Genomic DNA, 16,317 nt, shown 5'->3' on the forward strand with positions numbered 1-16,317 from the left:
AACTCACAGCCTGGATTCTCCGAGCACAAATCAGGGCAATTTGAGCTTAGCAAAACGATCTGGGGTCCCTGCAGGAGGGATTCCGCCTGGGGAGAGGTAGGAGAGGCCATCCCAGCCCACAGAGAGCTACAAATAACCCAAACGGCCTCATTACCCAGTTTCTGATGAACAGGAGTTTGGTTTCATGTTTCCCCGGGGGCTAACTCCACCTGAAACTGGGCTATGCCTCATTCGGGCAGAAGCCACTGCCTTCAAAGTCAGGCAGGAGCGACACGCTCGCTCCGAGCACGCGTCCTTGCTGGTGGCAACCGCTGGCAGCGGCCCAACGGCGAGGAGCCCCGATGGCCGCAGTGCTGGGGTACCGCGCTCCCAGGGGTGGCTGCCCGGAGAGGGGATGAGTTTTGGATTCAGATCGCGCTCAGGCGCCCCTGCCTGCACTTGCAGCCGTGGGTGCCCGGTGGGAAAACGGCCCCTCGCCCTTCGCGGGAGCTCCTTGTGCCCAGCATGACCGGGCTGGGAGCACGGACAGACCGCGGCCCCCCGGAGCGACCCGCAGCCCGCCGGGCAACCGCGCTGCTTACCGGAGCGGGAGGACCCCGGGCCGGCCCCGGCACGCGTGGCCGCATCCCGCGGGGAAGGGGCACGCACGGAGCGGCGGGCACCGGCTGAGCATCCTCCCGCCGGCGGCCCGCATCCCCGGGCCGGGTCCGCTGCCCCGGGCGTCCCCGGGCATCGCCTTCATCCCACAGCCGGGCCGGGCCGGGGCTTCCCTCTAGCGACTGCGGGCGGGAGAGCACGGCGGGGCGGGGGGGGATGCGGGACCCGGGGCTGCGGCATCCCGGGCCCGGCCGCGGGGACCCCGACCCCCCGGCACCGAGCCCCCCGGGGTCCTGCCGCAAGCCCTGCGGCTCCCCGGCTCGGAAGCGAGGGGCCCGGCCAGCCCCGCTCCCCCGGGGCGGCCCCAGCTCAGCCCTCGGGGACACCCGGAGCTACCGGGGCAGGGGCACGGGCACGGGCACGGGCACGCAACCCCTGCCCGGAGCCCGGGGTGCCCAGGCAGGGCGACTCCAGCCCACACCGTGCCGGCCGCCCCTTTCAGCCTCAGCAGCCCTTTCATTTCTGCCAGAAGGTCAAATCCACCTGCAGCTCCAGGCTGCCTTCCCGCAGGGCTGAGCTGCCCCAGGCGGGGCTCGTCCTGGGCCACGGGAAGGTTTGGTCTCGGGTGGGTGGGTGAGGTGGGTGGCTCGGGCCAGTGTCTGCGGGGAAGGGTAGGGCTGGGGCAGCCCCACACGTGCAGCTCGCGCCAGGCACTCGCAGGTGCCTCCCCGGGGACCCCTGCGCTGCCAGCGCAGTGGGATCTGGCTCTCCAGTCGGTGATGGGGTGGTCCGGCTCCGCTGCGAGGGCTGCCCCGCATCGAACCTGCCTGCGCACAGCGAGCTGTCGCGATGAATGAACTCACCGGTGCTTCCCTCGTTCCCAGCGCACGCACGCGTTTTTAATGGAGGACCATCGAACTCACAAAACAGACCAGAAGCTGCCAGAGAAACGCTGGGCAGTGTCCTGGGCCCGTGTGAAATGGCTGCATCTCCTGGCAGGGCGGCATACCGGCTGTGGAGACAGCCCCCTGAGCCCAGCAGCGTTGGGGGGCAGGAGGGGAAGGCAGTGGCACGGGGAGCAGCTGCCAGCAGGCAGGGAAGGGTTTGGGTGCTTTTCCATCCCAGCGTTTTGTCCTTTTTGCGTGGGCACAGCAAAGCCTCCTCCTGGAGTAGCGGGCTCCAGCAAGGGATGTGCTGCAGCGGCTCGGTCCAGCAAGGAAAAGAGGAGCAAGCCATGGTGCTCTGTCTGCATGGGCCTGGAGGAAGGGTCCCATGCCAAGGGTGACGGGAAGGGTCCCACTGTCCCTGGAAGTGGCCTGGGAATAGTTCTGAGCAGAGCCCACGTTAGAAGGACAGGCCATGGGTGCTGGAGCAGTATTCCAGGTAGTCAAACTCCTCGATGGAGAACGTCACAGCACTCCACTTCTTGTACTTCCTCTTCTCAGCCGGTGTCTCCACCACGAAGTTTTTGATGCAGAGGATGGGCAGCTTCACCTGCCGGTAGATCATCTCCATTCCCCAGTCCTGTGTGGGCAGGGAGGGGACGGTCACACAGCCTGCGGCGCAGCATCCCCAGGCTGGGATGGGCATGGAGGCAGCTCTTTGCCCCCGGGGTACGTCCCCCTTTGGAGACAGCTGCCGTGTCCATGTCCCGCATGCACAGCACGCACATCACACGGACGTGTGCTGAAGGGACATACAGCTCCAGGCCTCAGCCAGGAGCTGGGGCACAAGGCACGGCCCCTCCAACGCTGACTGGGCTGCAGCCACGGCAGATCGTTGCGCTCACCTGGCTGCACTCACTGCACACGATGCGGCAGCCGGGCTCCCAGTCCTTGAAAGTCCGCTGGAACTGTATTTTCCCCGAGGAAACTCTGTAATACAACCTGCAAGGAAGGGGCCGAAAGACACCCTAAGGACGATGGTCCAGGGGACAGAAATGCAGGCGTGCTACCGTAGTCGCACAGTCCTACAAAGCCCCCACGACCTCCCTGGACCCATGTCCCCAAGAAAGAGCTGGCAGCAGGCTGCTGCCACCCCTGCCTGTCCTGGGTGCAGAGCGCAGCAGCCCATGCAAGTGAGGCCCCTGCCAGCACCCAGCTCCTACCCGAAGTTGGGGTTGATGTTAACGTGGTGCATGCCCTCCACGGTGCGGATGTCGCTGCCACGGCACACCGCCGTGTTGCAGTTGACGCAGTAGAGGTAAACATCGTCCGGGTCGTGCAGCTGCCGCCTCTCGCTGATCCTGGCCTCCTTCATTAGCCAGCTGGCCACGGCAGCTCGCTGCAGCTCCCTGATCTGCAGAGGGCAGTGGGAGGGGGGGGGGCAGGACAGCGGGGAGGACGGGGGTCAGCGCAGGGCAGTAGGCACGGACAGATGGCAGACGTGGCAAGACACACGGCCGCGGAGAGATGCACTGTCCCAGAGAGCGCGAGCCGCACGGCAGGATGGGCAGGGCAGGATGGGCACGCACTGCCCCGTGCACCTGATGCTACCCCCTCCCAGGAGCCGGTGCTGCCCCAAGGGGAGAGCAGGCGGCCAAAACCAGGGCGCAGAGGGCTGTGCCCAAGCAGCAGACACGGGCAGGAGCTGCCTGGCCCTCCTGGTGCTCAGGGCAGCACCCAGCGCTCACCTTGAGGCGGTACTCCTGCTCGGGCATGGCTTGCACCGCTCTGATCGCCCTCTCCATCAGCTCCACGAGGTCCTCGTTGAGCAGCTCACGGAAGACCTCTTTGCTGTTGGCTTTGGCGAGGATGGAGTAAACGCTGTTCTCAGCACGGGCACGGCCCCGAGCCTGCAGCAGAAGGGCCAAACGCTGCGGTCAGCCTCCCCGTGCCACCCTGCGAGGATGGGTGCACCCTCCGCACCCCGCTGCGCCTCGCCAAGGAGATGCTCTGCCAGGGGCTGGGCTCATCCCCAGGGAGCGGGGGCGGGATGCGAGAGCCGCCGTGTCCCACTACCGTGGCTTTGGGGTGTCCCAGCAGGCTGCCCCCAACATGGGGCCGGGCAGAGCGGCCGGGGGCAACCCGGGCAGATACCTGCATCATTGCGATCTCGTTGGTCATCAGCCCGTAGCGGACCACGATGTTGCACTCGGGGATATCCAGGCCCTCCTCGGCCACGCTGGTGGAGAAGAGCAGGTTGAGGGCTCCCTCGCGGAACAGCTTGATCACGTCCTGCTGCTCGTTCTGCGGGGAGAGGGGGGTGATGCTTCAGCAGCTGCGCAGGGCTCCGAGCCCCAGGCAGCACCCGCAGCACCCACAAAGCGTGCTGAGAGGGTTAGGGCTGGATCCCTTCCGGGACTCTGTCCGGCTCCTTCCCACCCTCTGCTCACCTGCGTCATGTGCCTGGTCTGGTTGCTGTAGCCGGCACCGGTGAGGACGGCAGCCCTGATGTGCTTCCCGCAGAGCACAGCCGTGTCCTGCAGCCAGCTGAGCAGGCTGTGGGCGCTCTGCCGGGTCTTGGTGAAGACGATGCCGCGAGAAGCGCCCAGGGGCTGGAAGTGCTCCCGCAGGATCTCCTCCAGCTTGCCCAGCCTGGGGTTCTCGTAGCGCCGGTCCCCAGCGAGCGCCTGAAGGCTCGGCCTGTTCTCTGCGCAGGCGAGCAGGGTGTCAGGGGGGCTGCCCACCCCCCCAAACACAGCCAGCGCCAACCCCCCTCCAGGCCCCTCCGTTACCCTCAAACGTGGTGGTGAGGAACTGCTCGGTGGGGTCCTTCATGTCCCGCTCGGTGGCGTAGAACTGCTGGAGGCACTGGAAGGCGTCGATCATCCGCACCGTGTCGTTGATCAGCAGAGCGTCGTTGTACTTGCGCAGGTGCAGCGCGCACACCCGCGTCTTGCGACAAAACGTCTCTGCCGCTGGCGAAGGCCGGGACATGCTACGGTCACAGCCTGGCCCTGTGGCTGCCGGCCGCGCCCCGCCGCACCCGCGCTGCCACCTCCTCACCTCTTTTCTCCAGCTCCATGATGCGCTGCTCGTAAATCTGCGTGCCAAAGTCCCGCGGCAGGCTGGGCATCTCCATGTACTGCTGGATCCGCTCCATCACCTTCTTCAGCCGCTCGCCAAAGGGGTCCTGGGAGCAGAGAGGGGCTCAGGACCCGAGGAATTGGGGACGTTGCTCCTTGGAGGAGCAGCTCAGAGCACCCGGCCTGAGGTTAGGGGCTGTTTGCATGGCAGGACGCGGACGGTTGCGGGATCCTCCTGCACCAAAGCTCTGGATCGAGCGATTCCTCAGACCGGCCTGCGCTACGCGGATGGAGAGACACAGCCCCCAGCCGCCCCTCACCTGCGCTCTCTCCTGGCAGAGGTCAAACTGCTTCCTGGGCTGGGGGACGTGGCTCCGCAGGTGCTGCAGCTCCTCCTGCGCCGATGTGATTTTCTCAGTGTCCAGGTTGGCACAGATCTGAGAGGGCGAGATCCCACTTCCAGCCCTGAGCCCCGGCAGCCCGGGGTGATGCAGCACACGGTGCTCGCTGGCACCCTGGCAAGTTCGGGGATGTCTCCCCCCGTGCTGCCCAGCACCTGCACATCAGGTTATCAATGCCCACCCCAAGGGACACCGTGCTACACCCCAGGAGAAACCGTGCCTGGGGCCGTTGCACCCTGTCTCGGTGCAGGACTGGGGTGCAGGACCCACCTGCAAGATGTGCTTTACAGCCCCCTCGAAGGAGGTTGCCCCTCCGGTGCCGGGGGATGCCGTCAGGCCCAGGACCTGCGGCAGGTCCTGCTGCCCACTGAGCTTGCGCTGGAGATAATTCAGCATGATTTTGTTGTAGACGGCTTCCTTGTGTGTGTGGTGGCACTCGTCTATCACCAGCAGCGAGAAATCTGCACCGGGTAAGGGAGGGGAGCGGGGTGAGCCACGCCGGCGGCGAAAACTCAGCTGGGGCAGTCCCACCCGAGCCCGGCCGTGGGGAGAGCAGCACCGGGGGTCCCGCGCCCACCCGTCAGCTCCACGTGCGTGTCCTCCTCCTTGCTGACCAGCGCGTTCTGCAGGATCTGGGCCGTGCAGATGACGACGTCGCTCTGCTTCACCACGCAGGCAAAGAAGCACTTGTGGCTGCTGTCCCCGCTGATGGCCTTCACCTTGAAGTCCTTCTGCAGCACATGGAACTCCTTCTTGGCGTGCTGGTCGACCAGGTGCACCTGCGCCCGCGAGAGCCCGCTCAGCCCCTGCCCGGGACCACCGCCCGGGAGCCTGCATCCGGCGGGCGCCAGCACCCCGTTATGGGTGGCAGGGGAGCGGGGTCGGGGGGCACCTTGTTGACCAGCACGGCCACCCTGCCGCCCCGTCGGCTCTCCAGGTGCTGCCGGCAGACGTGGACGGCGGCGCGGGTCTTGCCGGCACCCGTGGGCAGCCAGATGATGCTGTTGTGGCCACGCAGGGCCGGGGCCACCGCCTCCCGCTGGTACCCCCCGCAGCTCCATCCCGCTCCGCCGCTGCCGGTGCCGCTGCCGGTGCCGCTGCCGGTCCCGGCCAGGAAACGAAACTCGGGGCGGCGCGTCTGGCCGGGCCCCAGCGAAGGGGGGGCCCCAGCGAAGGGGGGGCCCCGCCGGCCGCGCTGCCGGGCCCGGGCGGGCAGCGGGGCCCGTGCTGAGGCGAACCGGGCTGAGGCGAACCGGGCTGAGCAGCGCTGCCCGCGCCCCCGCCGCCGCCCCCCCCCCCCCGCCCGCCCCGGCGCCTGCCCGGCCCGCAGCGACCGGGGAACCCCCCCCCGGGAGCCCCGGTCCCGGACAGAAACCGAAACCGAGCGGAGCTCCCGCAGCCGCGGCCCCCCCCTGCACCCCAGCCGGCTCCTGCTCCCCGGCCGGTCCGGGCACCCCAGGGCAGCACCGGGCACCCCGCTTCAGCACAGTGCACCCCAACCAGTCCGGGCACCCCAGGGCAGCACCGGGCACCCCGCTTCAGCCCTGTGCACCCCAACCAGTCCGGGCACCCCAGGGCAGCACCGGGCACCCCGCTTCAGCCCGGTGCACCCCAGGGCAGCACTGGGCACCCCAGGGCAGCACCGGGCACCCCCCTTCAGCACAGTGCACCCCAAACAGTCCGGGCACCCCAGGGCAGCACCGGGCACCCCGCTTCAGCCCTGTGCACCCCAGGGCAGCACCAGGCACCCCCCTTCAGCACAGTGCACCCCAACCAGTCCGGGCACCCCAGGGCAGCACCGGGCACCCCGCTTCAGCCCCGTGCACCCCAGGGCAGCACCGGGCACCCCAGGGCAGCACCAGGCAACCCCCTTCAGCACAGTGCACCCCAAACAGTCCGGGCACCCCAGGGCAGCACCGGGCACCCCCCTTCAGCACAGTGCACCCCCAAACAGTCCGGGCACCCCAGGGCAGCACCGGGCACCCCGCTTCAGCCCTGTGCACCCCAGGGCAGCACCAGGCACCCCCCTTCAGCACAGTGCACCCCAACCAGTCCGGGCACCCCAGGGCAGCACCGGGCACCCCGCTTCAGCCCCGTGCACCCCAGGGCAGCACTGGGCACCCCAGGGCAGCACCGGGCAACCCCCTTCAGCACAGTGCACCCCAAACAGTCCGGGCACCCCAGGGCAGCACCAGGCACCCCGCTTCAGCCCCGTGCACCCCAGGGCAGCACCAGGCACCCCAGGGCAGCACAGTGCACCCCAACCAGTCCGGGCACCCCAGGGCAGCCCCGGGCACCCTGCTTCAGCCCCGTGCACCCCAACCAGTCCGGGCACCCCACTTCAGCCCCGTGCACCCCAACCAGTCTGGGCACCCCAGGGCAGCACCAGGCACCCCGCTTCAGTCCCGTGCACCCCAACCAGTCCGGGCACCCCAGGGCAGCACCAGGCACCCCGCTTCAGCCCCGTGCACTCCAACCAGTCCAGGCACCCCAGGGCAGCACCGGGCACCCCACTTTGACCCGGTGCACCGCAACCAGTCCAGGCACCCCAGAGGCTCTCCACATCCTCCCCACATCGAGCTGCTCCTGTCCCTGCTCAAATATCCTCTCCCATCCCAGTCTGCCAGCTGGGATGCAGCTGGGTCTGCACAATGACATTTATTTAAAAAAAAAAAAACAACACAAAAAACCAAAAAAACCAAACCCCAAAACAAGAAACAAAACAACAGTCAAGTGGAATGGATGGCAGGGAAGGGGTGGAGGGGGCTGGTCCCACCCTGGCAAGGCCAGCGAGCTGCAGAGCATCACCAGCACCCACACAGCGAGATGGCGGCATGGGGCGGGGGGGGGGGTAAGGCAGCAGGCGACCAAGCGAGGCTGGGGGACAAGTCAATGCTGGGGTTGGGTGCTCCCCAGCCCAGCACCCAAAGAGGCGGGGGGGGAGCAGGGCCTGCGAGGCGTGAGGAGGCGGCAGCAAGAGGGGAGGGGAGCAGGAGCTGACCCCGCACCCAGGGGCACGGCTGGCTCCCCGCTGGGGCAGAGCAGGGGGAGCAGGGCCCAGCGCAGCACCCGGCAGCCCCCTGCCCCAGGAGCCGGAGCAGCAGCCAGGGCAGCCCAGCCCTCAGCGCTCCCGGCCAGGCAGCAGGAGCAGGCAGGGAGGGTTGTGCAGGCAGGGAGCACTGTAGGGACCAGGGCTGAGTGCCTGCCTGGGGCAGAGCTGCCCCCAGAGGGAGGGAAGAGCTGATAGAGGCAGCAGGAGCTGGGGGGTGCAGGGGCAAAGCACCCCCTCACAGCAGGACCCTGGCCCACGAGCAGCATCTCTGCCTGCAGCCGGGGGCAGGCAGGGCTGAGCCCTGCCGTACATTCAACGAGAGGGGCAGGGGCTGCCTGTGCGTGGACGGAAGCAGAAAACCAAAGCACTTGTGTGCCCCTGCCCTGTTGCAGAGAGCCGGGGCAGAAGGCACGACCCTGGGGAGGAGGGAAGTGCTGGTGCTGGGGGTCCTGGCCCCCAGGGAGAGGCAGGAACTCAGCGCTGCCCCTGCTCCAGCCAGATCCCCGTGAGGCAGCTCCAGGAGAGGCAGCCGACAGCTCGGGGATAAAAGCACCGGGCACCCCCTGCTCCCCTCACACCCCCCGCCAAGGGAAGGCCCAGCTCCCCCGGGCTGCTCAGCAGCAACAAACCCTCCAGCAGCCCCTGCCCACGGCGCGGGGCCAGGGCCCGCGGGGAGCCCTGCCCCTCCCAGGGGGGTGCCGGTGGCCAAGGCGCATCCAGGCCCGCTCCCCTACTTGTCGATGAGCCCCCCCTCCTTGAGCTTGAAGTAGAAGAACTTCTCCAGGGTGTTGGCACACTTGCAGTAGTCGCTGTCGGGCGGGTTGTACTCGCGGCAGTTGGTGATGATGCGCTGCAGGTCGGCGATGAACAGCTTCTTGGTGACGTAGTAGCGGTTCTTCAGGCGCTCGGTCATGGTCTTGAGGTCTGGGGGTGGGGAAGGGTCAGGTCCCCCGCCCCAGACACCAACCTGACGCACCCACTGCCCCAGCCAGGACACCCCCTCCCCAGCACAGAGCCCACAGACAGGGGGGTCTGCAGCCCTCCCTCCGCCACCCTGCCCCGGTGGTCCGGGCACAACCACCTACCGATGGGGAAGCGGATGATTTCGTAGTAATCCGGTGCCTCCGACTTCTTCACCGGCTCCATGAAGGGCCAGGCGCTGGGGTGGGTCTGGGGAGAGGGCAGGGAGCAAGTTAGAGCAGCGAGCGCAGGCAGCCCCTGCCTGCCCCAGCACACAGGGGTCCTGCGCCCCCCGTGCACCTGGGTCACCCCACCTGCCCCCCAAGGGCACAGCCCAGGACAGCCTGTCCCCGGGGAGGGAGCTCCAAGGGCTGTCGGGGGGACGGGCACCCCAGAGCAGAGGGTCCCTGGCTGCCCGCACCTTGATCTGGGCCAGGAGGTTCTTCAGGGTGTTGTAAAGCTGGTCCGGATCCTTCAGCTCTTTTCTGCAGGACAAAGCTAGTGCCCATCAGCTCAAGGGTGGGCAGCCTCTCTCCATCCCAGTGCTCCCACCTCCCCATCCCAGTGCTCCCACCTCCCCACCCCAGCGCCGCAGCGAGGAGCAGCCTGAGCCGAGCCCCCGCAGCCCAGCTGCTGCAGGACACCCACCCCCCCTGCACAGCACTCACCCCTTCTCCTTCCCCAGGGGTTTCCATCCTGTTTCTCCTGCAAATCAAGGGTCAATGTCACCACGTCTGCCCCCACGCCCGCGGGCGAGGGAGGATGGAGTCCTCCTGCCAGACAGCCCTTCCCCACCAGAAGCCGGCAGGACTCACGGATGCCGGGGACGCTCTCGATGGGGATCTGCCGCACGCCCTCCTTGAAGCAGGTCAGGCCAGGGTAGACCTTGCGGATCTGCGCTTGCTTCCTCTCAATCAGCTTCTTGATGATCTGCGGGTGGAAGCGGGGACGGTGGAAGCGGGGACGGTGGAAGCGGGGATGGTGGAAGCGGGGACGGTGGAAGCGGGGACGGTGGAAGCGGGGACGGTGGAAGCGGGGACAACTGCAGGATGCTCCAGGGAGCCAAACCGTGACGTGGGACCCCACAGACCCAGAACACCGGCTGCACCCACTGCCCAGGGCCAGAGCCAACCCCAGCCACCGTAAGTGCCACCGCAGTGTCCCATCTCTGCCCCACAAGCCTGCTCCCAGGGGAGATTCAAGGGACAGTTCTCAGAGCCAACACATCCCCACTTCCCCTCCCCTGCCTTCAGGAGGCAGCAGGCAGGGGCCAGAGCAGGCAGAGCCTGGCAGCTCCTGCCTGCGCAAGGTACCTCTTTCTGCTTCTTGATAATGTGGGAGAGCTCGGTGTAGGGGATGCGGGGGTTCAGCTCACACTCCATCAGGGTCGCCCCCTCATAGTCCTTGATGTAGCCCAGGTAGCGGCTCTTGGGGACCTTGATGTCCTTGGAAAAGCCCTAGGAGGGAGAGGGCAGGTGGGAGGGGGCTGGTGGGCAGGAGGGCTGAGGGGAGCCGCCCCGGGGGAAGGAGCCCACCTGCTTCTTGAAGTAGCCGATGGCGTACTCATCCGCGTAGGTGAGGAAGTAGAGGATATTGTGCTTGATGTGGTACTCCTTCAGGTGGTTCATCAGGTGCGTCCCGTAGCCCTGGGGGAGCCACCGTGAGACACGGACCACCCCCCGTGCCCCCAGGCAGCCCGAGTGGGACAGGATGCACGGTCCCCTCCCACCCACGGACACGGGCAGCTGGAAGACGTCCCCAGAGCAGTTGCTGCCACTCGGGGCTGGCCAGCGCCGAGCGGGTCTGGGCTACCCCAGAGGTTGGGGACACCCCCGTGCTCTCCCAGCTACAGCGGGTGCATCCTGCTCCCCCTGCAGCCCCCCACCCACCGCCCCGCTCCTCCCCACCCTCGCGCTGTGCCGTGCCCACCACCCGCCTCCTCGCTCTCACCTTCACTTGCTCGTTGGACGTGACGGCACAGAAGACTATCTCTGTGAAGCCCTGGGTGGGGAACATGCGGAAGCAGATCCCACCGATCACTCGGCCGTCCTTGATCAGTGCCAGGGTCTTGTGCTTCCTGCAGGCAGCGAGGCCAAGGGTGAGACGGGAGCCCCCCCTGTGCCGGCTCCCCCAGCACCCCCCAAGCCACGCACGGGTCAAAGACGAGGCGAGTGATGTACTCCTTGGGCATGCGGGGCAGCTGGTGCGAGAAGACATTCTGCAAGCCCACCAGCCACATCAGGATCTTCTTGTTGGACTTCTGCGAGAGCGAGTTGCCGATGACGTGGAACTCGATGATGCCGCGGCGCTCCTCCAGCCGGGCCGTCTCGTCCCGTGCCGCGTTTGCCGACAGCAGGCTGGTCTGGGGGGGGGTGCGGGGGGTGTCACTGACCCCAGCATACCCTCTGCGTGGGCCCAGCCAGGCCCCAGCACACCACGAAAGCAGCTCTGCAGGCCCTGGAGAGCGCTGGTGCCGCTTCAGTGCCCCCCACCCCGTACCTCGGGGCCCAGCATGGCAGCGGGGTCCGTGATGGTCAGCATGACCTCGTTCACCAGCTCCATGGGGATGTCTCCCATTACGCGGATCCGCTTGGCGTCTTCCAGCGTCAGGCTCTCGGGCAGCTTCCGCTTCTCCCCTGCGGCACAGAGCAGAGCGGCACATCCAGCACCGGGAGGGACCAAGGGAGGTCCCAGCTCCCCCAGCGCCGGGCTCACACCGGCCCTACCTGGCAGGGGCTCTGGGGTGCTGGCATCCATGCTCGCGGCAGAGCTGCTGTTGCTGAGCTTCTTGCTGAAGAGCGGAGTGGTGGGCACAGCAACGGTGCTGACCGTGGCTGGAAGAGACCAACAATGCCTGTGACTGCCAGAAAGCAGCTCGCCGTGCCGTGGCAGCCCAGCCACCGCCACTGGCCAAGGCTCACCCACCACCTTGGCCCTTTATCCTACGACCCTCAAGCAGGGGGGGCTGCTCCCCGAGATACCTGGGCGAGACACCAGCTGGGCACCCTCCGCAGCCGGTACGGTGAAATCAGCCTCCCAGATTGGAGAGTTCTCACCGTAGATCTCCTCCTCCAGCATGGACAGGAACCTGGCAGGGAGTGGCACGTCAGCCGGCACCAGGCATGCACAGCTCCACGGCTCCGCACACGGTGGGGAGCGCAGGCAGTCGTGCTTGGTGTGCGAGTACCCCGAGGCGGGCAAGCCTCCTCGGCGGCGCAGCAGCCGTTCCCGCATCGGGCACCTACTTGGGGAAGTGGGTGAGGATCAGTGTCCGCTTCTCCGGCACCAGCTTGTCCTTCTCCACCCGGAACTTCTCCAGCAGCTGCCGGCGGGTGACCGTGAAGATGGATTTCAGGAGGCTGCGCCCGAAGACGTGAGTGGTCTCATAGCGGGGAAGGCTGTCGCAGCTCTGCGGCACGTGGCAGTAGCACAGCCACCTAGGAGACAAGAACACGCTCCAGTGACGGGGCTGGGACGCACAACCCCAGAGCATCCGCATCCCTCTGGGGAATACGCTGCTGGGAGCGGGGACGAGGAGAGCTGGGAAGAGGCGAAGACCCCAGGAGTCAGGGGTCAGCCCCACGCAGGGGTGGGAGGAGCGGGCAGACCCCCAGGCTGGCTGGCTCAGACCCCCACCCGCCCTCACCTCGTGTAGTTGACCTTGTAGGTGGCCACATCGTCGTTCTGGGAGCGCTGCCGGAACTGGGACGGCGTCTCCAGCTTCCAGTAGTTGAGGCAGAGCAGGAACATCTTGGAGAGCTCGTACATGGTCTGCCGCTCCTTGGGCGGCAAGTGGCTGAACTTGTACTGGACGAAGTTCAGGACTCCCTGGGGAGAGGAAGGGGTGATGGAGGGGCACTGGGTGCTGCGCCAGACCCTTCAGTTGCTGCCCCCCAAAGAGGGAGGAGACCATGCAAGAGCAGCGAAACACAGGACAAGCCATCAGTGCAACACGTGAGCCTGACAGCTGCCTCACCTGCTCAATGTTTGGTTTCTCGAAGGGGGGGCTCCCCAGGGACCCCTCGACCACAGGCTGGCTCATCTGCAGGATGCACTTCCGCAGGAGCTGCGAAAAGACCGTCGGACACGGTTACGGACCGAGGTCCCAAGACCAGGCACACCATGAGCAGTGGAAGTGGCAGAACGCTGCTGCGGGGCTGCACCGATTTACACAGCCAGGAAGGTGCCAGGGTCCACCTCGGAACATGCCCGTTTCTTCCCTGGAAACCTCCCTCCCAGAGGAATTCAAGGCCAGGAGAGCAGTGGCTCCCAGGACAGCGTCGGCGTTTCAGGCCTCCGGCTGGGCTGGTGGGATGGCTCAGAGCCACAGACCACAGCTCCCAGCAGAGCAGGCAGAGGACGAGCAGCGGGACAGCAGCCCCAGCTGCCCAGCGATGCTGAGGGACCCCTGCGCAACATGCCCAGCCCCAGACACACCTTGAACAGGTAGAAATACACCTGCTTGGTGTCCGTGTCCTCCTCCTTGTGCACCGACATGAAGAGGTTTTCCACGTCCACCACCATACCCAGCAACCGGTTGATCTCCTCCTCCGAGACGTTCTCCAGGTGGGACACGTGATCCGCTGCGGCAGAGAGAAAATTGCGGTGAGACCGGGGGGGGGTCAGCACCGCTCCCCTTCCCCGGGGAGGTCCCGGACGCCCTGCGGGGGGTTACCCAGCGCATGGCCGCAGCTCCGGCAGGGCTCGCTCAGGTTGGTCACCGGCTGCTGCAGGTCCATGCGGGGGGCGGTGGGAGGGTTGGGGTTCTTCCAGCCATTGCACTTGCAGGCATCATTGGCCTGGGACGAGGGACAGGAGAGGCCGTCACGCAGCAGCCCGTGCACCGCCTCGTGCCAGGGCTGCCGCCTTCTCCGGCCAAACAACTCCCCCCGCAAAGTCTCCTCCACCTGTCCCACCCATCTCTCTTTACCCACCCCAGCTTTCCTCAGCACCCACCCTGCATGACCCAGCACCCTAACACTCTCTCGCACTTCTCCTACGTGCAACCCCAGGATCCTGCAGCCCCTGCCCATGGATGTCCTTGCACCTCCCTTACACAACTCAGCGCTCTCCTCCTGCACAGCCCAGCACCCACTCCTGCATCCCACGCACGGTCCAGCAAGCTCTTCCTGCGCCCCCCAGCCACACACAGCCCAGCACCTCCTTCCTGCACCCCACACACGGCCCAGTACCCCCCTCCTGCACCCCCTGTCCACGCACATCCTTGCACCTCCCATCCTGCACCCCCTGCCCAGCTCAGCACCTCCCCTCCTGCATCCCCTACCCATGCATGTCCTTGCATCTCCCTCCTGCATCTCCTGCCCAGTATACATCCTTGCATCCTCCTCCTGCACCTCATGCATGGTCCTGCACCCCATGCATGGCTAAGCACCCCCCTCCCGCACCCCCCACCCATGCACGCCATTGCATGCCCCTCCTGCACCCCCTGCCCAATGCACATCTTTGCACCCCCCTCCCGTACCCCCCGCCCAGCTCAGCACCCCTCTCCTGCAACCTCCTGTCCATGCACACCCTTGCACCACCTTTCTGCACCCCCTACGTGCTCCTCCTGCACCCCCTGCCCATGCACGTCCTTGCATCCCCCTCCTGCACCCCTTGCCCAGCTCAACACCCCACTCCTGCATCTCCTACCCAATGCACATCCTTGTATCCCCCTCCTGCACCTCCCACCCAGCTCAGCACCCCCCTCCTGCAACCTCCTGTCCATGCACACCCTTGCACCACCTTCCTGCACCCCCTACGTGCTCCTCCTGCACCCCCCTACCCATGCACGCTCTTGCACCCCCCCTCCTGCACCCCCCACCCAGCTCAGCACCCCCCTCCTGCAACCTCCCGTCCATGCACGCCTTTGCACCCCCCTCCTGCACCCCCTACGTGCTCCTCCTGCACCCCCCACCCATGCACGCCCTTGCATCCCCCTCCCGCACCCCCCGCCCAGCTCAGCACCCCCCTCCTGCAACCTCCTCTACATGCACACCCTTGCACCACCTTCCTGCACCCCCTACGTGCTCCTCCCGCACCCCTTGCCCATGCACGCCCTTGCACCCCCCTCCTGCAACCTCCCGCCCATGCACGCCTTCGCACCCCCCTCCTGCACCCCCTACGTGCTCCTCCTGCACCCCCCACCCATGCACGCCCTTGCACCCCCCTCCCGCACCCCCTGCCCAGCTCAGCACCCCACTCCTGCATCTCCTACCCAATGCACGTCCTTGTACCCCCCTCCTGCACCCCGTGCACGGCTCAGCACCCCCCTCCCGCACCCCCTTGCCCAGCAACCCCCGCCGGTTCTGCCCGGTGCCGGTCCAGCCCACCTTGCAGGCCGAGAAGACCCCCAGCTTCTCCAGCTTCTTGCCGCGGGGGAACCCCCGCACTTGCGCCTTGCGCTGACTCGCCCGCTGCTGCTGGCTCAGCCCCGGCCTCGCCGGGTCGCTGGATCCCGCTCCTCCCGCCGCAGCCCCGCTCCCAGCTCCGCCGCTCCCCGCCGTCGCCGTTCCCGGGCCCGGCGGGGGCCGCCCGGGCTGCGCGGCCTCCAGCTCCGCCATGCCGGGCCCGGCGTGCGCTCCGCGCTTACTGCGCCTGCGCGCCGGGCACGCCGGGATCGGTAGTCCGCCGCGGCGGGGGGGGGGGGGCCGTCCGGTGCTCCCGGGGCCGGTTCACGCCGCACGCAGCCCCGGGCGGGAGCTCCGCTCCCGCCCGGGGCTGCGTGCGGCGTGAACCGGCCAAAGAGGGTCGAGGTCCGCGCCCGACGGGGACCGACGGCCCCGAAAGTTCCTCCCGGGGCAGCGCCGGGCCATCACTACCCGGAGGAGCCCGCCCGTTCCCCCGGTAACCGGTTACCGCGCCCGGCTCGGCCGTGCTCGGCGCTGCACGGCGCGCTCCGCTCCAAATATGGAGTTCGGCCCCGCCTTCCCTACCAAATATGGGCCGAGACCACGCCCACCGCGCCCGCACGCCCCGCCTCCTTATTATGGAGAAGGGGTGTGGCCACACTGCAGCGCCCCGCCTCCTCCGTCCAATAGGGAGCGTGGCCCCGCCCCGCCCGCGGCGTGTGCCCGCCTCCCGGGCTACTTCTACGACGTGGCCACGCCCCCTTGCAGCCCATTTATGGGAGGACACGCCCATTTGTCCGCTGAGGGGGCGTGGCTTGGCGGCAGGCCGGGTCACGAAGGAGCGGGCAGCGCCTGGAAAGTGCCAGCAATGGCGGGGCGGGGGGCACGGTACGAGGCACGCTGGCACGGCACGGGGGGGGGGGGGATGCTGGCACGGCTCCCGGCCGAGCGTGTACAGCACGGGAGTGTCCCAGCCCCATCCCCAAAACG

General features: G+C 67.6%; 2 protein-coding genes across 2 annotated transcripts; both read right to left on the reverse strand.

The window, feature by feature from the left end:
• Nucleotides 1-1,491: 1,491 nt before the first annotated feature.
• On the reverse strand, nucleotides 1,492-7,530 carry DHX58 (DExH-box helicase 58). Its single transcript, XM_075723024.1, is given in 14 exon segments — nucleotides 1,492-2,121; nucleotides 2,387-2,483; nucleotides 2,705-2,895; nucleotides 3,230-3,391; nucleotides 3,636-3,785; nucleotides 3,932-4,188; nucleotides 4,274-4,456; nucleotides 4,545-4,671; nucleotides 4,885-5,001; nucleotides 5,236-5,426; nucleotides 5,543-5,744; nucleotides 5,858-6,013; nucleotides 6,015-6,103; nucleotides 7,443-7,530. Coding segments are annotated over 14 exon segments (2,190 nt in total). The 3' UTR covers nucleotides 1,492-1,941.
• Nucleotides 7,531-8,747: 1,217 nt separating this feature from the next.
• KAT2A (lysine acetyltransferase 2A) lies at nucleotides 8,748-15,540 on the reverse strand. The gene is made up of 18 exons (XM_075722722.1): nucleotides 15,310-15,540; nucleotides 13,653-13,776; nucleotides 13,415-13,560; nucleotides 12,954-13,043; nucleotides 12,624-12,805; nucleotides 12,223-12,414; nucleotides 11,959-12,065; nucleotides 11,704-11,811; nucleotides 11,477-11,613; nucleotides 11,131-11,339; nucleotides 10,928-11,054; nucleotides 10,513-10,623; nucleotides 10,291-10,434; nucleotides 9,793-9,907; nucleotides 9,646-9,682; nucleotides 9,399-9,462; nucleotides 9,103-9,187; nucleotides 8,748-8,941 (listed from the first exon to the last, which is right to left on the reverse strand). Exons 1-18 carry the CDS (start codon nucleotides 15,538-15,540, stop codon nucleotides 8,748-8,750), a joined length of 2,403 nt encoding a protein of 800 aa, XP_075578837.1.
• Between the last annotated feature and the right edge of the window lie 777 nt (nucleotides 15,541-16,317).

Source organism: Pelecanus crispus, chromosome 18 (genome assembly GCF_030463565.1).
Source record: "Pelecanus crispus isolate bPelCri1 chromosome 18, bPelCri1.pri, whole genome shotgun sequence".
NCBI classification, from domain to species: Eukaryota; Metazoa; Chordata; class Aves; order Pelecaniformes; family Pelecanidae; genus Pelecanus; species Pelecanus crispus.

Excerpts from the sequence above, each read along its gene's own strand:
- KAT2A (XM_075722722.1), bottom strand. The coding sequence starts at position 15,540 with ATGGCGGAGCTGGAGGCCGCGCAGCCCGGGCGGCCCCCGCCGGGCCCG. Across the intron at positions 13,561-13,652 it reads GAGCTGCGGCCATGCGCTGG|CGGATCACGTGTCCCACCTG; the intron begins GTAACCCCCCGC and ends TCTCTGCCGCAG. Across the intron at positions 9,463-9,645 it reads CCCCTGGGGAAGGAGAAGGG|AAAAGAGCTGAAGGATCCGG; the intron begins GTGAGTGCTGTG and ends TTTGTCCTGCAG.